Source organism: Culicoides brevitarsis, chromosome 3 (assembly GCF_036172545.1).
Source record: "Culicoides brevitarsis isolate CSIRO-B50_1 chromosome 3, AGI_CSIRO_Cbre_v1, whole genome shotgun sequence".
In the NCBI taxonomy this organism is placed as follows: domain Eukaryota; kingdom Metazoa; phylum Arthropoda; class Insecta; order Diptera; family Ceratopogonidae; genus Culicoides; species Culicoides brevitarsis.
Window position 1 is genome coordinate 21,020,819 of NC_087087.1, and position 18,548 is coordinate 21,039,366.

General features: G+C 30.9%; 5 protein-coding genes and 1 long non-coding RNA gene across 8 annotated transcripts; 3 read left to right on the forward strand and 3 right to left on the reverse strand.

Annotated features, from left to right (window-relative positions):
- Positions 1 to 271: 271 nt before the first annotated feature.
- LOC134835047 (uncharacterized) lies at positions 272 to 4,170 on the reverse strand. The gene is made up of 3 exons (XM_063849898.1): positions 4,021 to 4,170; positions 3,104 to 3,954; positions 272 to 2,656 (listed from the first exon to the last, which is right to left on the reverse strand). The coding sequence occupies exons 1-3, from the start codon at positions 4,101 to 4,103 to the stop codon at positions 1,416 to 1,418; spliced, it is 2,175 nt and encodes a 724-aa protein (XP_063705968.1). The 5' UTR covers positions 4,104 to 4,170; the 3' UTR covers positions 272 to 1,415.
- A 112-nt stretch (positions 4,171 to 4,282) lies between these two features.
- On the forward strand, positions 4,283 to 7,135 carry LOC134835603 (gametogenetin-binding protein 2-like). The gene is made up of 4 exons (XM_063850490.1): positions 4,283 to 4,426; positions 4,496 to 5,259; positions 6,003 to 6,714; positions 6,787 to 7,135. The coding sequence occupies exons 1-4, from the start codon at positions 4,337 to 4,339 to the stop codon at positions 6,955 to 6,957; spliced, it is 1,737 nt and encodes a 578-aa protein (XP_063706560.1). The 5' UTR covers positions 4,283 to 4,336; the 3' UTR covers positions 6,958 to 7,135.
- A 746-nt stretch (positions 7,136 to 7,881) lies between these two features.
- Positions 7,882 to 9,538, forward strand: LOC134835604 (3-oxoacyl-[acyl-carrier-protein] synthase, mitochondrial). Its single transcript, XM_063850491.1, has 2 exons — positions 7,882 to 7,898; positions 8,095 to 9,538. The coding sequence occupies exon 2, from the start codon at positions 8,116 to 8,118 to the stop codon at positions 9,445 to 9,447; it is 1,332 nt and encodes a 443-aa protein (XP_063706561.1). The 5' UTR covers positions 7,882 to 7,898; positions 8,095 to 8,115; the 3' UTR covers positions 9,448 to 9,538.
- Positions 9,510 to 13,106, reverse strand: LOC134835602 (heat shock 70 kDa protein 4). Of its 3 annotated transcripts, XR_010162204.1 has the most exons (5): positions 11,275 to 13,106; positions 11,087 to 11,170; positions 9,934 to 10,758; positions 9,724 to 9,875; positions 9,576 to 9,600 (listed from the first exon to the last, which is right to left on the reverse strand). XR_010162204.1 is itself a non-coding variant. In XM_063850487.1 (4 exons), the coding sequence occupies exons 1-3, from the start codon at positions 12,889 to 12,891 to the stop codon at positions 9,955 to 9,957; spliced, it is 2,505 nt and encodes an 834-aa protein (XP_063706557.1). In that variant the 5' UTR covers positions 12,892 to 13,106; the 3' UTR covers positions 9,510 to 9,875; positions 9,934 to 9,954. The 3 variants fall into 3 exon arrangements, 2 of the variants coding, with proteins under 2 accessions (XP_063706557.1, XP_063706559.1); XM_063850487.1 differs by having other exon boundaries at positions 9,510 to 9,875; XM_063850489.1 differs by lacking the exon at positions 11,087 to 11,170 and having other exon boundaries at positions 9,510 to 9,875.
- Positions 13,107 to 13,281: 175 nt separating this feature from the next.
- Positions 13,282 to 14,464, forward strand: LOC134834021 (uncharacterized). Its single transcript, XR_010162142.1, has 3 exons — positions 13,282 to 13,412; positions 13,485 to 13,699; positions 13,877 to 14,464. It is a non-coding gene; the product is annotated as an uncharacterized LOC134834021 (long non-coding RNA).
- LOC134834020 (chorion peroxidase) lies at positions 13,575 to 17,658 on the reverse strand. The gene is made up of 7 exons (XM_063848533.1): positions 17,473 to 17,658; positions 15,834 to 16,272; positions 15,330 to 15,712; positions 14,527 to 15,262; positions 14,152 to 14,464; positions 13,767 to 14,086; positions 13,575 to 13,707 (listed from the first exon to the last, which is right to left on the reverse strand). The coding sequence occupies exons 1-7, from the start codon at positions 17,591 to 17,593 to the stop codon at positions 13,641 to 13,643; spliced, it is 2,379 nt and encodes a 792-aa protein (XP_063704603.1). The 5' UTR covers positions 17,594 to 17,658; the 3' UTR covers positions 13,575 to 13,640.
- Positions 17,659 to 18,548: the final 890 nt, after the last annotated feature.

Consider the following 18,548-nt stretch of genomic DNA (forward strand, 5'->3'; position numbering starts at 1 on the left):
CAAATGATATGTCAAAAAACAGGATCAAATACTTAGACTAAGTATCTAAGGGTGTTCCAAAAACATATCTTGTTTCGCGTTCCCCATCATTCTTATGAAAAATGGGATTATCTTTTAAAAATATTTTTCAAAGAAATTTTTGGAAAGGAAAAATTAAGTCAAAACGCTAATTTAATAACAATATCATAGAAAATAACTCAAGATTGAACAATTTTATTACTTTTTCATAAAGTACTAAAAACAAAAATCAATATGAAATTTCTATCCCCCATCCCCCATGGATTTTTTTTTTCAAACATGTAACGCAAAACAGAAAACGGTTTTGGAACACCCTAAACAAATTGTGATTAAGATTATTTATTTATTATAGATCTCGAAATTATACTTTTTTATTTTTAAAATTGCAATCTATATTACCTATTCATGATAACTACTTTATTTCATTTACAATAAATGTATGTAATATTTATGTATCTAGCTAAATTAAATATTTACATGTTAGTATAACATCTTAATAACATATATATTACAAAATTAAAAAAGTCTTATAAAAGCAAATGATATCTTCCGAATAATTAAAAATATTTTTTTGATAATCAAAAATTATTTATCAAGAAGCAAGAATGAGAAACAAAATTGTTGATAATTTTACATTGTAAATCTATCGTAATAATATAATATACTTTATTGTAATAATAAACTTTAAATAATATAATAAACTTTATACAGTTTAACAATATTTAAGTTCCTAGAAAGTTAATTAAGAATGTGAATTAATAAAAAATGTACATAAATAAAATAAATACATACATATATTGGACGCCATCATCAATTAATTTTAAAAATTGCCTGAATCAGTTTCGAAAATTTTTTTAAAAAATAAATGTAAGTTTAGTTTGAAATAAAAATAAATAAACATCAATGACTTGCATTCTAAAAACATCTTAAAAAATTGTTCCGTGTCCCTCATATTTTCAATAGTGTTTTGCAGGTATTCGATATTTAATTTAATACCTACATAAAATTTTTGTCTAATCTGAATTTTCTAAAACTAAAAATAAATATTTTTTTCAATTTTTTAGTTGAAGTTTTGTAACATAACTGTTGAATCTTAATATTTATTTAACTTTAGGTCTTATTATTTTCAAACGTGAAAGTGCAGAAAATCAAGCAAAACCTCTAAAAATAAAATTTATTAAAAAAAAATTGGTCAAGTGACTTACAAAACTGTTTTTCATCATTTGCTTACTTTTACATGATTTGTTCATATTTTATGAATATAATTTTTATTTTTTCCCCTAGTTTTTAATTACGACAAAATCAGAAATGAATGGAGACATTGGGTTCATTCACCTTAATATGAAAAAATTTAGTCTGTTTAATCTTTTGTTAATTTTTTTTATTTGTTTATTCGACTACTTGGTCATAGGACTATTTTTAATTGTTTTAAGCAAAGCTTTGGGACTTGGATCCCTTCCACGAAATTTTCTAAAAGCTTGTTTTTGATCACATGCACCTCCAAGCCCCATAAATGTGTCCCTATAACGTTTTCCAACTTTGAGTACTTCTTCTTTTCCCAGTTTCCTAGCTTCTTCAAATGCACTATGAACATCTGCTGCAATGAGACGAGCATGCAAATGACTAAAATATGCAGCTCCCCACTCTCCCGCAAATATTGGACTGAATGAACAAGGGTAAGCATATTTTTTGTCTAGATCAAACACGAAATGTTTTGGATAGAGACTTTTTACTATATCCAACCAGAATTCCCTTGTTTTATGCAATTCTAAATCTAATGTTGATAAATATATTTCCTCACATAAATCAAAGGCTGATAAATGCATTTTAGATTGTTGAATTGCTTTAATTTGACTATCCGTCAGTTCATCTTTTGTAGAATAATGGCAACTAATCATTTTCAACGTTGTTGCTTCGAATAACAAATGAGTCATTAAATTTCCAGAAGTTTCAACCATATCCCAGGATATATTTGATAGACCAGAAACATCAGAGTAATTAGCTTTTGTCAGCAAATGTTGTAAAGTTTGGCCAAATTCAAAAAATAGTTTTTGAATCTCCTGTAAATTTAGCAATGATGGTTTTCCATAAAGTGGTTTTGAAAAGTTAAATATAAGAGCAGCTAAAGGTTTTGATTTATATACAGAAGAACGGTTTCTTATTCCAATCATCCATCCGGAGTTTTCATGAATTGACATTTTTAGATCTTCTCGTCTATACAAATCAATATAAAACGCGCCTATAGGTTCTCTTGAATCATTTATGTCGAACACATCAAAAACTTTTACATCTTCATTCCAAGCAACAACATCACCACGTTCATGTATTTTTATTTTAAAGAGCTGTTCAGATAGTGCAAACATTCCGTCTAAAACTTTGGTAGTGGAAAAATAATCACGTATTTGTTCATCATCGAAATCAAATTGTTCCAATAATTGTTTTCGTTTCCAATACGAAATATCATAAATTTCAAACTTATGCTTAAACCCATTTGACTCAGCAAAGTCAACTAAATTATTTATCTCTTCTTCTTGAGCAGGTTTTGCTCTTTCTAATAAAGATGCTAGCATTTTTTCAACATCATCAACACTTCCTAGCATTTTTGTTTCCATAGACATTTCCGCATAATTCTTATAGCCTATGAATAGTTTGAAAATTAGTTTAAAATTGTAAAATTTCAAGAAATGTTTCACATTAGTTTAGGCCTCAAAAAGTTAGAATGATGAATAATGATAATGGAGAAGAAATCGTTGACAATTTTATCTTTTTGTATTTTTAAAGGGCTTCATTATTAAAGAAATAATATAAAACTAATGAACCTTTGGAACCAATAATTTCAATAGCTTTCCAATGACGTTTTCAAAACTGTAAAACTTTGAAAAATGTTGAAAATTATAAATTCCTCTACTCTTTTTATGAAGAAATTAGTATTTTTTTTTTCAATTACAAAAAATTGTACATATGTAATTGAACATACCATTGCTAAAATGACCATTATCATCATTCCATTGCTCTCTCCATAGATTTTTTGAAGAAATTAGGGGGAAAACATGTGAAACATTTAATAAAACTAGGTATAATTCACCTAATAGTTTTGCTTGATCTTGCCGTAATCCACGAATTTCCTCCAAAGCAATACTATTATTTGAATTTTTGTCATAATATCCCGAAGCTTTTCTTGTTTCAGCTTGCCATATATTCCATCTCAAATCATGATTTGGACAATACTCCAAGAATGCTTTATACACATAAGGATGTAATGTAACTTTCCAGGGTCCTTTTGTCGGTTGTTCTTGGTTATCAGCCATTGTTTGTAACAAATGTGGAGGAAATTCTTTCATTGATTTACTGTCATGTATGTAATGCTTAAATTGCTTGATACTTGTATTAACGCGTTCGCCATAACTTTTTTTAAGATTGCTTAATTTATTTAATATCTCGTTAAGAACTTGTCGATCTTTCGTTAACAAGCAAACCCCATTTAATTTTGTTTCTAAAATATATTTTTCTAAAACACGAGTTTGTTCTTCTGTAAAATTTTTAGTAACGAGGGCTTTTTTAACTGCCGTAAAAATAGGCAGACTATTAAATCTCATTGTGGTCGCTTTGAAAGCACGATTATGTATTGATAAATAACTTTTTGTTGGCATTAACGTAGAGTTGGCCATATAAATTGTTTTTGCGAGACCCCATGTAGTTTCTAAAGGAATGACCTCTTTTTCAATGGGATTAATTAGCTCTCCAAAAATATCTTCTATTTCATTGTTGTTTTCAATAAGTTGTCCTTCAATGTTCTGAACACTCTTTTCTAAATCTAATGCTTGATGACCCACATATGCTACACAATTTTCAATTGTTACATTGTTAAACTCTGGAAAACCATCTTCACGAAGCAGTGGATTTTTAACGCCAGGTTCCTCGCCAATTTCGGGCACCCTGAAAAATAAATACTAAGAAAATAAGCTCACAAAAAAATATGTACAAAATGAAATATCATCTTACAATACTATGTATCCGGTCCTTTTTTGATTTAGTAATACGTTCAATCGACTTATTAAAAGTCTTTTTCCAACAAACCGGGCCATCCTTTGAAATTCGATGATAAACAATGTTATGTAAAAAAACCTATAGAAAATGTGCAATACATTGAAATTGTATACAAAGCTATCTACAACAGTCTTGCATGTCTTCCGTTCCCTGTTTTTGGTTTTACCTTAACCAAGAACCATTAAAAGTCATTGTTTGTATGACATTTACAATTTTGAACTGTATTTAATTGTACTACTTTCAAAGTTAAGTAAATAAGTTAGAAAATAATATGGCTATGCTTATCAATGTTTGTCGGTCTCAAAAAGGGCAAGAACTTCATATAAGAAAACGCCAACTTCCTATTAAAAGTGAAGATCAGGTAAGTAAACAGTACAGATATTCAGATGTATTTTATAAAACAAATGTTTTGCAAATGTATCATTTACAGATATTTTTGATGGACTTGGGCATTAAAGGTCTTTCTTTTGATAAAAATGATTGCTCAGAGATATACCAGAAGGCATTCGATAAAAAAGTTAAAATTATGACACGGGAAGAGTTTTTTTTGTCTTTGTTAGTAACTCACAAACACTTTACGAGAATTCTAAGTGTTTCAGTTCCATGCGTTGGATGTCGGCGTTCAGTCGAACGCCTTTTGGAACAGTTAAAAACTTGTGTTTATCCTACCCTTTATCCGATTGAAATTCACCCCAACGGTAACATCACAATAAATATTGACAAACTCAAAAATACTGCAAGTGTGGGTATGATATTGTATGACAGTGATCGATTACTAAATGATTTAGTTGAGCCTCGTAGTAAAAAAAGATCAAGATGTGGACTTCACTCGTTAGATTCATTTCGATTAAGACCTTTTTCAGAAGTTTGGCGTGATGTTTGGAATAGCATGAACAGCATTTGTAGAGAAAAGGTTTCTATAATTGAAACTGATGAGCTACACACAATATTGTTGAATTATCTAAAAAAGCACAAATTTTGTTCTGAATGTCGTACAAAGATTGAAAAGGCATACCTTTTACTTGTGAATGAAAACAACAGATTAGAGAAAGAACCAGTATACATTTCATCATTGTACGCTGGAATCAAGCGATGTATTTCCCAGTGTATTTCTAAAAAACATATTCACATTCTCCATGAAAACAACTTTATTGATAATCTGATAAAAAAAGCTGAGCCCGAACTAAACGAAAGGTAATTGATTGATTGCATTTAAGTAATGACGAAGTCCACGTGAGATGAACGATGTTCATAAACCATGTCCTCCGATGTCAATGAAACTCTGGGATTATAGGAATTTATGAGATTTATAGGGGAAAATAAAGGTTTTTTGTTTTTAATGGAGTACAACAGATTCAAAAAAATAGGCTTGGTGGAAAGGTCTTGGCAAGGGCTACTAAAATTTTTGAAAAGTAGTTACGATAGGGGGGGTTGGAACTCGGGGTCCATATACTCAAAAGCAATGTCTTTTCACGCACTATAAGATGGCATATTTAGTTTTTCAATTTTTGGAGGTCCCTCGAACAACTTTTTTCCTCATTTCGATGATTTTTGGGCCATTTTCCACCAAAATTTGGGTTTTCCGGCTATAAATTGGAAAATAATCATATGATTTTTGGGCCATTTTCCACCAAAATTTGGGTTTTCCGGCTATAAATTGGAAAATAATCATATAAGCATATGATGATGAATCAAATAAGCATATGTACTTCGAGAAAAGAGAAAAGTAATGTACTTCAGACGACAAATCATATTGGCGAAAATTGGGGGAGAAAATTTCGAAAATTTCTTTTCTCCAAAAATGTTAGTTCCAATCCCCAAAGTTTCATTGAAATCGAAGCACATGATTTTTAAACATCGTTCATCTCACGTGGAATTCGTCTAATACATTCCTCAACTAACATTCGATTTACTTTTTTATTCATATAATATAAAAGTCAGTTTAAGCATCGTGAGCGCCATGCAAAAAATGCTCAAGAAGAGGTGCTTACATGTATTGGTATATATATTTATGAAAAGTTGCGCCGGATACATTTATGTCTCAAAGAGGAAGAAAATGCGTGTCAGGTTTTAGCTTCTGTAGCTGTATATGCATTGTCTCGAAATTTTAATATGGCTGTTGAAAATAAGAACGGTATTAGTAAACTTGAATTATTATACGAAGAAATAAGTCGTGAAGAAAAGTTAAAAGAACAACGGAAGGAACAAAGGAAAAATAAAAAAAGGAAAAAACGCATGGAACGGAAAAGTAGAAATTCAAATGAATATTGCACTAATCTAAAAACTGTTTGTGTTTCTGCTACTGAAAATGATGAACAATTAGAAATTATAAATGCTAACAATTATTATTCCATGAATAAGTTTATCGAACCAGAGGTGGTTAATAGTGTAAATTGTAAATCCTGTCATTCCTATAAGACAAGGGTTCAATATTCATTGGATGCAGGTTATTCAAGCGAAACTCATCATGAGGGTATATTACCTTATTCTACATCTTCAAGTATCACTTCAAGTCCAGCAGGATCTGAAATCGCTTATATAGATGGTTTGTGCAATCATAAAGACACACTTTCCAACATAAAGGACGACGAATGTTCTTCAAAACCTTTCGGACGAGAAATACATAAATTATCTTTAGCTCAGATGTTGGTAATATATGAAACTACATATATGAATAGAATGAGGAATGTCTTTAACCGTTTGATTTTTTTTATACTTCAGGATGAAGCTAATTATTCAGATGAAGAAGTATATGATGGAATTCCCGATGAACTAATTTTAAATTTTCAATCAAGGCAAGCTATTATTAAAAAAGAACGCGAAGAATTACGAAAGCGGTTGGTCAATAATTTCAATCGCTTATGTGCCACTGCTATTGTAAAAGAACATTAAAAAACAACTATCTGAATTCCAATACTTATATTGTTAAATAAAATCAAAATATTGATAATACATTATAGTTAGGTAATTTTTATAAAAGAAAGTTAATGAAAAAAGATTGTATGTATCTAGTATTTCAAAACTTTTTTTTGTATTTTATCATTTTTCGTATCAAATATTTTGGACCATATTTTTTAGTTTCATTTGTATCAGTATTTATAAGTTTTTATATTGACTTTTTTTGTTTTTTTTTTTTTACTTTTGTTTTTACCGCACAAAAAAGGCCCATTTTGTGAAACGCCGGCCTAAAAACATCGAAAAATTGTCAGAAGCGGTAAGGTGCTCAATGACAGTAAACTTTCCAAAGAATTCGAATTCAGGCATAAAATTTCCCGACTAACTTCAAGACAAAAAATCTGGAGCCCAGGCCTTAAAATTCGGAAAAATGGCGAAAAAATGACATTTTTTGGGAAAAAATGGATCCTTATTTTTATAGCCGAAATATTTTTAAAAAAAATTAAAATTTTTCAAAAAAAAAAATATTTTTTCTTTCAACGGAAACAAGAGCGGATCCAGAGAGCTATCAAAGGACTCTGAGAGGGATCAAATCAGTAAAAAATCGGCTTTTTTGTTCATTTTATGGTCTTTTATGTAATTTTGAGTCGGAAAGGGGGGGGGGCAAATGCCCCCCCTTGCCCCTCCTCTGAATCCGCCCTATGTTTACCCAGTATATGGAGAATGGATAAATATTTCTCAAGAACTAAAAATCAAATCTGCACCCAAACGACTTATGTAACAAACATATACTACAATTCGAATTTTCTCTGCTAATTCAAGGTACTTTTCTTTCAATCAAACCTTACTTGATTAAAAATGTTAACATGCTGCAGTTTGTTTTTCTCTAAAATAATAAATAGGTATTTTGAATATTTTACTCCAACCACATTGTTTAGGTATTTGTATTTAAATAATAAAATTCTAATTCAATAGCATCTACTTTTATGTGCACGTATTGTAACTTTTTATATAATGGCTAATACCTATATTTGAAATCGCTTTGGTATTGGTGCATTTGTGATTAAATACATAGGTTCTTCTTTGTTGTTTGCGTTTGAGCATATGTTTTTGTTTATTTTCTTTTTATTATAGTTTCTTTTAAAAAACGATAGAATGTTTTATAAAATTTTGTTTTCGGCTAGAAAAAGCTTTTCCAAAAACTTGATTCATAATTATTCATCACAAAATGTACAGCGAAGAAGGGTTGTTGTTACAGGTCTGGGAATAATATCACCGTTAGGCAATAATGTGTCTACTTCCTGGAAAAAGCTGATTTCCGGTGAATGTGCCATTCAAAGACTACACGAAAAAGAATATATAAAACTACCTTGTCATGTTGCTGCCCGTTTATCCGACATTGAATTACACAGTATGTTTTCAAAAAGCGATATGAAATCCATGTCTATTTCGACAATGTATGCTATTGCTGCAACAGAAGAAGCTTTAAAAACGTCAAATTGGTATCCAAATAACGAAGTTGATAAACAAAGAACCGGAGTAGCGGTTGGAATGGGAATGATTGATTTTACCGATGTATGTGATACGTATGAAGCTCTAAAACTGGGATATAATAGGGTAAGTCCTTTTTTTGTTCCACGGATTCTTTCAAATATGGCTGCTGGGCAAATAAGTATTCGTTATGGGTTTCAAGGGCCAAACCACAGTGTGTCTACTGCATGTGCTACTGGTGCTCATTCTATAGGCGATGCCTTTAGATTCATATGCCATGGTGACGCTGAGGTCATGATTGCCGGAGCTACGGAAGCATGCATTAATCCACTTAGTATTGCTGGGTTCTGTCGTTTACGAGCATTAAGCACATCTAAGAATCCGAAACTAGCATCAAGACCTTTTGATAAATCACGTGATGGGTTTGTAATGGGTGAAGGCTCAGCCATTCTTGTATTGGAAGAATTACATCATGCTAAGCAAAGGAATGCAAATATCTTAGCTGAAATTCTAGGTTATGGTGTTTCCGGAGACGCATCACATTTAACTGCACCTAGAGAGGACGGAAATGGAGCTGTACTCGTTATGTCGAGAGCTATGTCTGATGCAGGAATAAAGCCGAAGGATGTCACTTATATAAATGCACATGCAACTTCTACACCTATTGGTGATATTATTGAAGCTAAGTCTATTAAAAAGTTGTTTAAACATCATTGTAAAACTTTAAAAATCTCATCATCAAAAGGAGCACATGGACATTTATTAGGATCAGCCGGAAATCTAGAAGTAGCATTTACTGTAATGGCTATTAAAGATAAGATAATTCCTCCAACAATTGGGTTTGACACCACTGAAGATGAAATAGCTGATTTAAATTTCGTCCCTAACGAAGCTCTGAATTGGCCAGATGAATCAAAAATGCGAATTGCATTAAAAAATTCCTTTGGGTTTGGTGGAACAAATGCTTGTATTTGTATTTCAGAATATATACCATAAATAACTGTTACCTTTAAATAAATAATTAAGTTATTTAATAATAAAACAAATGTTTTCTAGGGTGTATCGTTGTTATATTTTTTCATACTTATTTGTTTTTTTTTTATAAATACATATTTTGTTAAACTGAACCTTAGTTATGATTTTGCTAGTCTGAAATGCGATACATAATAATCAGGTATAAACCTATTTTTTAAAAGTTTTAGTTCCAACACAATGCGGGGGTAGATTACAGTTTTTCAATATATAAAAAGATAGGTTATTCTTTAAGAGGACGTTTTATTAAAAGTATTTTGTTTATTTGCTTAGCTTCCAATTTGGTTGACTTCCTTTATAAGCAAAATCTTCCATGTCAATTGTTTTGAATACAAAAAATTTGAATAAGGTATAGAATGTAATTTATTTTTAAATATTTTCATTTATTATATCTGGAATGAAAATATTTTTAATCTTTTAATTGTAATTTCGTTGTTAACTTTAACATACCTTTTTATTTGTCCCATCAGTTTACTCAACTTCCATATTAGTTTCTTCTGTATGTAACTTAGCATTTTTATTATTAGAATCTGTGTTTTCGCCATTTGCCTTGTTTTTATCTGCTTCGTGATTTTCAGTAGGAGGAAGTGTTGGTTTAGGACGATTCAATACCGAACGTACACAAGTTGTTAAAGTATCGCATTCATGGTACACATCAGCAACATGAACTTCTGGATCCTTTGTCCGAGTAACGTTTGTAAGTTTTGCTTTTGCATCGATAAAGAATTTTTCTGCTTTGTCAGCTGTCTCAGAAATATTTAAAATTTCAGTTTCTGTCAAATGATTATATTTTTCATCCCCGGATCTGTATTGATCTACTGCCTTACGAGCCATTTGAATTGCATGACCAAGCTTTTCAAAAGCAGCAGGTTGTGAGCAAAACTCTTGATGACGAGCTTTAATGGGATCCGTATCCTTGTGCAATTTCGCTAATCGATCTTTATAAATTTGTCTTTCACAGTTTTCTCCTTCTTCATATAACCAATTTTCAATTTCATCTAACTCCATGCAAATATTTTCACGATCTGAATCAAGAACATATTCGTATAATTCACCTCCCTCTTGTATTCTTCCGCGCATATCATATACAAATTCTTCCAATGCATTTCTTGCATCAACTCGTTCCTTTTCTACTCGATCACAATTTATCATTTTATTCTCTTGTTCTATGTATTTATTCAAGTCACTGGTTGAGTATCCATGGGTGTCTGATTCTAACGCGAGCTCTATCAATTTAGTAGTGGCTTTTTTCTTCTTCTCCTGTTTAGTTGAATCCTACGGCAAGCAAAAAAATCATTTTATTTATATTTTTATCAATATTATATTTACTTGCCTACACAAGGTATGAAACATAATAAATAGAAAAAAAATCTCAATCAAAATCATAAATCTGCATATTGCTTAAAAGAAAATATATTTTTCGTTTAATTTGAAGGGGGACTAAATTTACCTACAGCGGGTTAAAATATGTATTTTTACCATTTTTTTACAGTTTTGTCCAACTTAAAATAAATTATATACATTTTGGAAAAACTTAGTTTTGTTCATATACACATATAGGCAAGTAAACAAAATGTATGTTCTCGGTGAAAATATCGCGTACCGAACTAAACCATCCTTTAACCCGCTGAGTCCATCCTCCTCCATCTCCGTTATCAGGCACTTGTGGCTGAGATTCACGATTTGCCTTTGTAAGACAAATAAATTCAAAGTATATTATCAGCAAATAAGCAATTTTATGATGATTTTTAGGTATTGAATAACGAAATCATACTTTTGATATTTACTTACATCGTGTTGTACTTCCATTGGTTCATTGGACTCTGTGTTATTCGGTGTTTGATCATCAGGATTTTGAGTCTCGTCTTTTGAAGTATCAAAAGAGGGTTGATCTTGCTCTGTTGTTTCTTTTTTTTCAATCATCTGAGCACTTGAAATTAAAACAATGCCATTATGATTGATTCGTACTTTAATTTTCACCTCTTGTGATTCATTTTCGACATTAGGTTTTACCCCTTTGATCACCCAATGTCCAATAAAGGGATCAGGGTAAGGAAGGTTTTTAGGATCTGCATAAGAAACTTGAACGTTAAAGGGCTCCCTTCTGAATAAAGATAAAAGGCGACTGAAAGGTGCTGCATGATAAGCAGGAAACACTTCCAGCTCTCCATTTCCATGTCCACCTTCACCATCCCAACTTATTTTGATAGGATAATTTTGTATGTCCGTCACACCAAATTCACGAACTCGAACAGCTGGAGACATAATTGCGCATTGTAATGCGGCTCCTCTTGATACGGCTTCATCTTGGTTCAAAGTGGTGCTAGGAGTTTTTCCGAATATAAGTTCAATAAGTTGTTTGATTGCAGGAATGCGACTACTGCCACCAACGATTTCCACCGAATGAATCTCGTCTAGAGACAATTTCGATTCTTTGAGACATTTTTTAAAGGTCTCTTCCACTCGTTTGAAAAGCCCGGAGCACATATTTTCAAAATCTGCCCTTTGCATTGTACTTGAAACGTCTATATCATTCATAAAACATTCAATTCCAAGCGGCAGTTTTGTGTTGTTTGCCGACATTTGCTTTTTTAGTTTCTCTACTTCAGCGAGCAAACGCACCCATGCCCGTTTGTTTGTACGAGGATCAATCTTATATTTGGTAACAAATTCATTACTAAAGTGTTCTGCCAAATAATAATCAAAATCACGTCCACCCAATTGTTCACTAGAAGCGGCTAACATCTTGAGCTTGCTTTTATTAAAGGCACAAGCTGAGACCTGAATGGACGAATGTCCGCAATCCACGAAAATCACATTGCGAGACTTTTCATTTTCGGCTGGAAGGTCTGTACGATAAAAACCATAGCTCAACGCTGTAGCAGTTGTCTCATTCATTAGCCGCAAAACATTAAGCCCAGCAATTTGAGCAGCATCTAGCAATGCTTTTCGCTCAGCATTGGTGTAGTAAAATGGAACTGTTATAACACAATCATTAATTTGCGTTTGTAAAGCAGTAGCTGATGTATCTTTTAACTTTGTAAATAGCATAGCAGTTAGTTGTTCAGGTGAGAACACGTGTTCATGTCCTAAATAGTTAACACGAAATCCGATACCTCCATCCGGCAGCTTTTCAACGTTATTTGCAGTCATACGGAGCTCATTTTGTGTATGAGGATCATCGAATTTTCTTCCGATTAATCGCTTAAAACCACATATGGTGTTTTTCATATTCGTGACTTGCTGATTTTTTGCCGCTACTCCAAGAATTCGATTTTTATCCGTAAATGCTACATACGCAGGGGTTGCTCGCAAACTATAATCGTTAGCGATTGTTTCGATACCTCCTGCTTTAGCAACAGCAATGAAACAAGACTCATTTCCAAAATCTATACCAATCACGGACATTTTTTTCTCAAAATTAAGGTTACCGTCTGACTAATTTAACACTTTTAATTGAATTTATAGCGTGTACTGAAACTATTCAACACTTTGATCAAATTTAATGATTTTAATGATATATTTCTTTGATCAGCTTGCAAAAACTCTTCTTAACAAGACTTTTCTTTAAATTTTCTAGTACTTTTATGAAATCAGTTGATTTCTAGATTTTTCTGGAAATACAGCTGTCATATATGACATTTTTATCTCTTTGTGCACTAGAAAAGAAATACCTGATATTTAATTTCAAAAATTCGGTGTGAACACACTGGGACAAATCAACTCATTACATCTTGAATCATGATATGACTTGAACTATTTATTTACTTTTTTTCAAACACCTATTCATTTTTATCAATTAAAACAAAAATACCTACTCTACAAGATATGGTAATATTAAAAATGATTTTTGTTGACCGTTGTCATATAAGTAAATATATATTTATGAAGTAATGCAATTAAACAATTGAGTAAATATAAATAAATATGTAATTTTATATACGGTTTTATTTCTCATGATAATTATATATAATACATAAATACGATTTCATTCACTTTAGGCGCTTACAAAAAACGAAAACAATATTACTCGGTCATCACAGTCAAGTATAGTGCTTTTTCAGAAGTTTCCAAATATTTAAAATATAAATCTAACGATGAAAAGGCACTCAGAATTTGGAGGGAATTTTTATATATTAATACTTCACATCAATTAGCTATTCACGCCAAAAAGAAAGATCTAACCGAGGAATCAAAGGATTATCACAATGAACAGGTTGGTTTCTGTAATGAAATAATTATAAGTATTGAATAAATTAAGTATTATATGAACCTGGTTTTACCCTGATAAATCCGCTCTATGAAACGCTTTAGGTGGTACAGAAAAAACAGCAATTTTATCCAAATTATCACAAATAATGCGGGCAAATGTAACCTTTTTTATTTCATTTAGTTGTTCTGGATTGAAACTGCCCGGATTAATTTCGGGACCATGCTCATAAAAATATCTATCACCTTTACGTAACCGAGAAAATTGATCAGAAATTATTTCACTAAATGTTGGACCTAATAAAGAGTCATCTCTTGCTGCTTCTAAGAGCCCTCCAACATACAAATCTATATCATCAGGATGCTTGTATACACTTGCTAAATGATGACCAACCTATTGAATAATGGAAAATATAATAAACGTGTTAAAATCACATACATTTAGAAGAAATTTCTTACATCCGGCCCATATAAACTAAAATCATCAACTTTTTTAAAACCAATAACTGATAAATAGTCATTGTAAGATCTAAGACCCCAGTCCCTGCCACGATTTATATTTATGGAAGCTAAATCAAGGCCAAACGGTGCATCACCCTTAAATAAAAATCTTGAAAGCCCCTTTGTAAAAGATTCGTCAACTGATTGCATTGGTTGACTATAAAGTGTTTGCATCATTTGATCGTAAAATGGTGGTTGTCGAAGACGGACAGGATTGAAAAAAGCATCAGGAAGTGTAATTGTCTCAAACTGATGATTAGGTTGTTGAATTCTAAAACAAGTGAAAATTTGAATTTCATATTTTTATTATATGACAAATAAATAAATACATACAAGAAACGCCAGTCCACAGTGGAATGTCCAAATCTAAATGCTGCACCAACAAATTCTGCTGTTACAGCTGGATTCACATTAGAGTCATAATCGGTAGAGTAATCTTGATTTCTGGTTTGTATATCGAATCGCAGCATTGCGTCTTTTCCTACAAGAATAGGCAAAAATTCGGAATAAACTATATGCTGTAACTCTGCAACTACAATTCTTCTTGTTTCCTGGTATAGAATTTCGTCAGACCAATGAGGGTTTAAAATAAGTAGTTGTGCAGCAATGCGATTATGTTCTCTTAAGAATAGTGTTTGAACAGCAGTTAAAGAAAGTACTTGATTTACTCTAGAATCTCCAGCATTAAAACACGTATTTTTATCTCGTAAAGATGCACAGAACTTTGCATCTCGAGTGAGTGGTAACAATTCCCTATTAAATTCATGAAAAGCAATTAATCGCCCATCTTTAAAGCTTCTCATTTCGGAAGCCTTTTGACCATCAGATCCATAAATAGCTGATCCATCTATAAAGTGTGTCACTTTATTTAGTTGCTTTGCATAACCAAATTTACAGTCTTTGTTTGGTACTATAATTGATCGGACTCCATTGAGACATTTGACATTAAATTTAGAGTAAAATGGATCATTTGGAGGAACATGAATGGGAAAACATGCAAAATGTCTCTGATTTGTAGGTAGAATAGATGATCCCCCTGGAGAACAGCATTCTATAGGTTTTCCATCGTCTATTATTTAAAATTTGAATAAAAACAGTTAGATTTTATTTTAAGAAGACCAGTTGTGTTCACTTACCATTGAGTATTGAGCCTGATTGTGTTATTTCATGTGATAAAAATTGACCGAATTGCATAACATTGAGATTATAGATAGGATGTGGTCGATCAATATCTGGAAAGACAGTGAACGATATGGCACGAGGAGAACTTAGTAGAGATCCATCTACTGAATGAATGCGCGGACCCCAAACTCCGTCTGAATAAGCTGGAACCAGTAACCGTTCCATAGCAGTTTTTTTTGAGCCCCACGCCCCATTAATTGGATTATTACAAACTCCATCAATTGATCTATAACGTAGAGCTAAAAGTTTAGGATGACATGGCGGAGAGGCAGGACAAGTGTGTGTCAAAATCTTTGCAGATAAGCCTAGTTGAAATTCTTCAATGGATATATTATCACTGAAACGCAAAAATTATGTTCGTTATTTGTTTTTAAAAATATGTAAAATTTAAAAATGATTATAAAAAAGGTGCAAAAGCCAAGTCCGGTAAATTTTATTGTATTCCACCTGTATATTACCTTTCTCTTGCAATTCTGCTCGCTATTGCATGTTTAATTCCTAAAGCTTGATCTGCTAAATCTGACTTGACAGATTTACTGGATGAAAAACTTTCATGAAACGGAGTTTGTCTATTTTCTAGTTCCCTAGATGAGCGAGTTAACTTTTGAAAATGAAAATTTGCTTCGTTCCTTATTGAATCTAGATCCACAGGCTGACTCCACTTTATATCGCGTATGAATCTTTTTTGTTCTTTTTCTGTCTTTAATTGTTTAAGATAAAATTCAGTTGTGTGGTTTTGTAATGTTGCACAGCAAAATCCGCGATATTCTCCATATAAATTGCAAACTACAGGATGCTCATTGTTTGCCATTTTCAAATGTGCTGGACATTGAATCGGAGGAACACATTTAACTCCATGAGGACAAGATTTGGGACTTACCAAAAGCTCCGGCAAAACTAGTAAACATAAAGAATAATCACGTTTTATTTTAAAGAGATCGTTTATGTAATTTTTAATTGTTTTGTCGATTAATTTTAAGGAAAATATTTAGTAAAACTTATATTACTTGAGCCCTGGAAAAATTAACTAAATTAAAAACAATGTGAAAAACAAAAATTTAAAAAATAAAGTGACCAAAGAAGACCAATTTGAAAGACAATTCAAAATTGATTTTTCGTTTAATTTGCTTCTGCCATTCTACGATTATGATGAATACGCATTTCAAAGTTTACAATAAATATATACTTATAAGTAACTTACAATAACAATTTAGTTTTGCTCATGTAAGAAGAAAAATAAAATATTTAATGTTTAACTTTACAAGAAAATAAGGTCATGCAATACGATGCTTACAAAGCAAAATGAATAAAAAAACTTTTATTAGGTAGGCAAGTTCTTTTTTGTTCACTGTAATATTACAAAACTGAGAATGTTCTTATAGAGTAGGTAAATAAAAAAAAGAAGAAACTTTTTTTCTTTTAAAAGTTTTTTTGCCTCATTTTTTCATAAATTAGCATAGTCTTGCAATCGATCACAATCTATCATAAAATATGTAACATGAGACTAAAAATATCAGAACAAAAGCTTCTTCATTTTGATGGACATAACAAAAATTAATTTAGTTTCGCATTAAGTTTTTATTTGCTAATTTGCTGAATTGATAAACGCTCAAATTTTTTTCTCTTTGCTTTTAGTCTTGATTATGGTCAGATCAATTTAAATTAATTTAAGTATTGAAATATTTAAATAGACCTTTTTAAATTATTAAAACCAAATGAGGTAATTAACATTTTGAATCATACTAGTTATTCTTTAACACATGAGACTAAACATTTTTTTGTCAGAACAAAAGCTTCTTTTTCTTGGTGGACTTAACAAACGTGATTCAGTTTTGCATTGATGATTTCAGGTTTATCAGGTTTATGATTTCTCAGCCCATTCGGCAGTTTTGCATTTTAGTGAACATGGTTTTTTTTAATTGAATTCACTTTATTTAAAGAAAATGGTAGTAAAACGTTTTTATACATTTCTTTATATACATTGTTTATTTAAACTTTCTTTTCATATTTGGATGCTAAACATAAACTTAAACAGGCAGAATCAATTCTTACATTTCTTAATTCTCAAAAAATGAATAATAATAAAACTAGACTTACTTTTTAAATGAGGAGATTTTCCCATAAATAATTCATGCGTATTGACTCCAATCAAATCCCGCGCTATCGTTTTATGGGCAATATCAAAGATAATACATATTAATAAGTGAGATAGTATCATTTCTTATAATTAATAAAAATCATTAATTTTCACTTTGAAATTATGAGTACAAAATATTTAGAAAATATATTTTAAAATGAAATAAAATATGTATTTAATTTTTTTTTATATGTTGACTTGGTTGACGACACAATCAAACTGAAATAAATTTCAGTTGACTTTTTAAATCTCCAAAACGATTTTTAACAATATGAAGTAACGTACGTATAATGCTTTTATATAACAAATTATTGAATGACTCTGTGTAAAAATATGATATTTATATATTAAATTGCATTAAGAGGGAGGGAGAAGGTTTGAATTGAAATATATTTATTTTGTAAAAAAACTTTATATTAGTAAAATGCCGTGCATTTCAAAAAATAGATTTGATATAACCCTTACAGAAAAAAATCTTTTTAGAATTATTTAATTTTTACAATTTATAATTTTTTAAATATGTATGTAGTTAATAGATATATAATAGAATTACAAATTCTGTAAATTGGACAAAACAAATATTTATATACGCTCTGTATTTTTGGAAAAGAGTAATTATTTATATTTCCTGTTTTTTACTACAAGATGTGTTACGTAACGGAGAAATTCATTTGATTGCATCATATTTGAAACCTGACAATGGTCAAGTTGTTTGTGTGAATTTCATTTAGCAACTATATATATTTACATAAATAAATAATTTAAAGTGTATATAAAATTTCAGAGGTGTAGCAATTTTTTTTCTTAGCTTTCAAATGCAATTGTAATTAATTTGATAGATGAATTTGCAGTAATCGAAAAATTAAATCAGCTGAATTTTGTGAACAAAACGAAACTTGGAAAGGGAAAAAACATGACAAAAAAGCAGTCGATTTTAAATTTACAAAGGGTAAATCGAAATGAATTTAAGGATTTTTTTCATATTTAAGGGAAAAGTCTGTAGCAAAAAATATTTTGTATTGCTACAATAGCAAAG

Bases quoted from the DNA above. Each gene is read 5' to 3' on its own strand.
- LOC134835047 (XM_063849898.1), bottom strand. From the start codon at position 4,103: ATGGCCCGGTTTGTTGGAAAAAGACTTTTAATAAGTCGATTGAACGTA. The intron at 3,955-4,020 runs GTAAGATGATAT...TTTATTTTTCAG, and splicing joins AGGACCGGATACATAGTATT to GGTGCCCGAAATTGGCGAGG. The intron at 2,657-3,103 runs GTGAATTATACC...AACTATTCATAG, and splicing joins AGATCAAGCAAAACTATTAG to GCTATAAGAATTATGCGGAA.
- LOC134835603 (XM_063850490.1), top strand. From the start codon at position 4,337: ATGGCTATGCTTATCAATGTTTGTCGGTCTCAAAAAGGGCAAGAACTT. The intron at 4,427-4,495 runs GTAAGTAAACAG...TATCATTTACAG, and splicing joins CTATTAAAAGTGAAGATCAG to ATATTTTTGATGGACTTGGG. The intron at 5,260-6,002 runs GTAATTGATTGA...ATAATATAAAAG, and splicing joins GAGCCCGAACTAAACGAAAG to TCAGTTTAAGCATCGTGAGC.
- LOC134835604 (XM_063850491.1), top strand. From the start codon at position 8,116: ATGTTTTATAAAATTTTGTTTTCGGCTAGAAAAAGCTTTTCCAAAAAC.
- LOC134835602 (XM_063850487.1), bottom strand. From the start codon at position 12,891: ATGTCCGTGATTGGTATAGATTTTGGAAATGAGTCTTGTTTCATTGCT. The intron at 11,171-11,274 runs GTAAGTAAATAT...TGTCTTACAAAG, and splicing joins CAATGGAAGTACAACACGAT to GCAAATCGTGAATCTCAGCC. The intron at 10,759-11,086 runs GTACGCGATATT...TGCTTGCCGTAG, and splicing joins TTAAAGGATGGTTTAGTTCG to GATTCAACTAAACAGGAGAA.
- LOC134834020 (XM_063848533.1), bottom strand. From the start codon at position 17,593: ATGATACTATCTCACTTATTAATATGTATTATCTTTGATATTGCCCAT. The intron at 15,713-15,833 runs GTAATATACAGG...TTTGCGTTTCAG, and splicing joins AGCAGAATTGCAAGAGAAAG to TGATAATATATCCATTGAAG. The intron at 15,263-15,329 runs GTAAGTGAACAC...TTTAAATAATAG, and splicing joins ATCAGGCTCAATACTCAATG to ACGATGGAAAACCTATAGAA.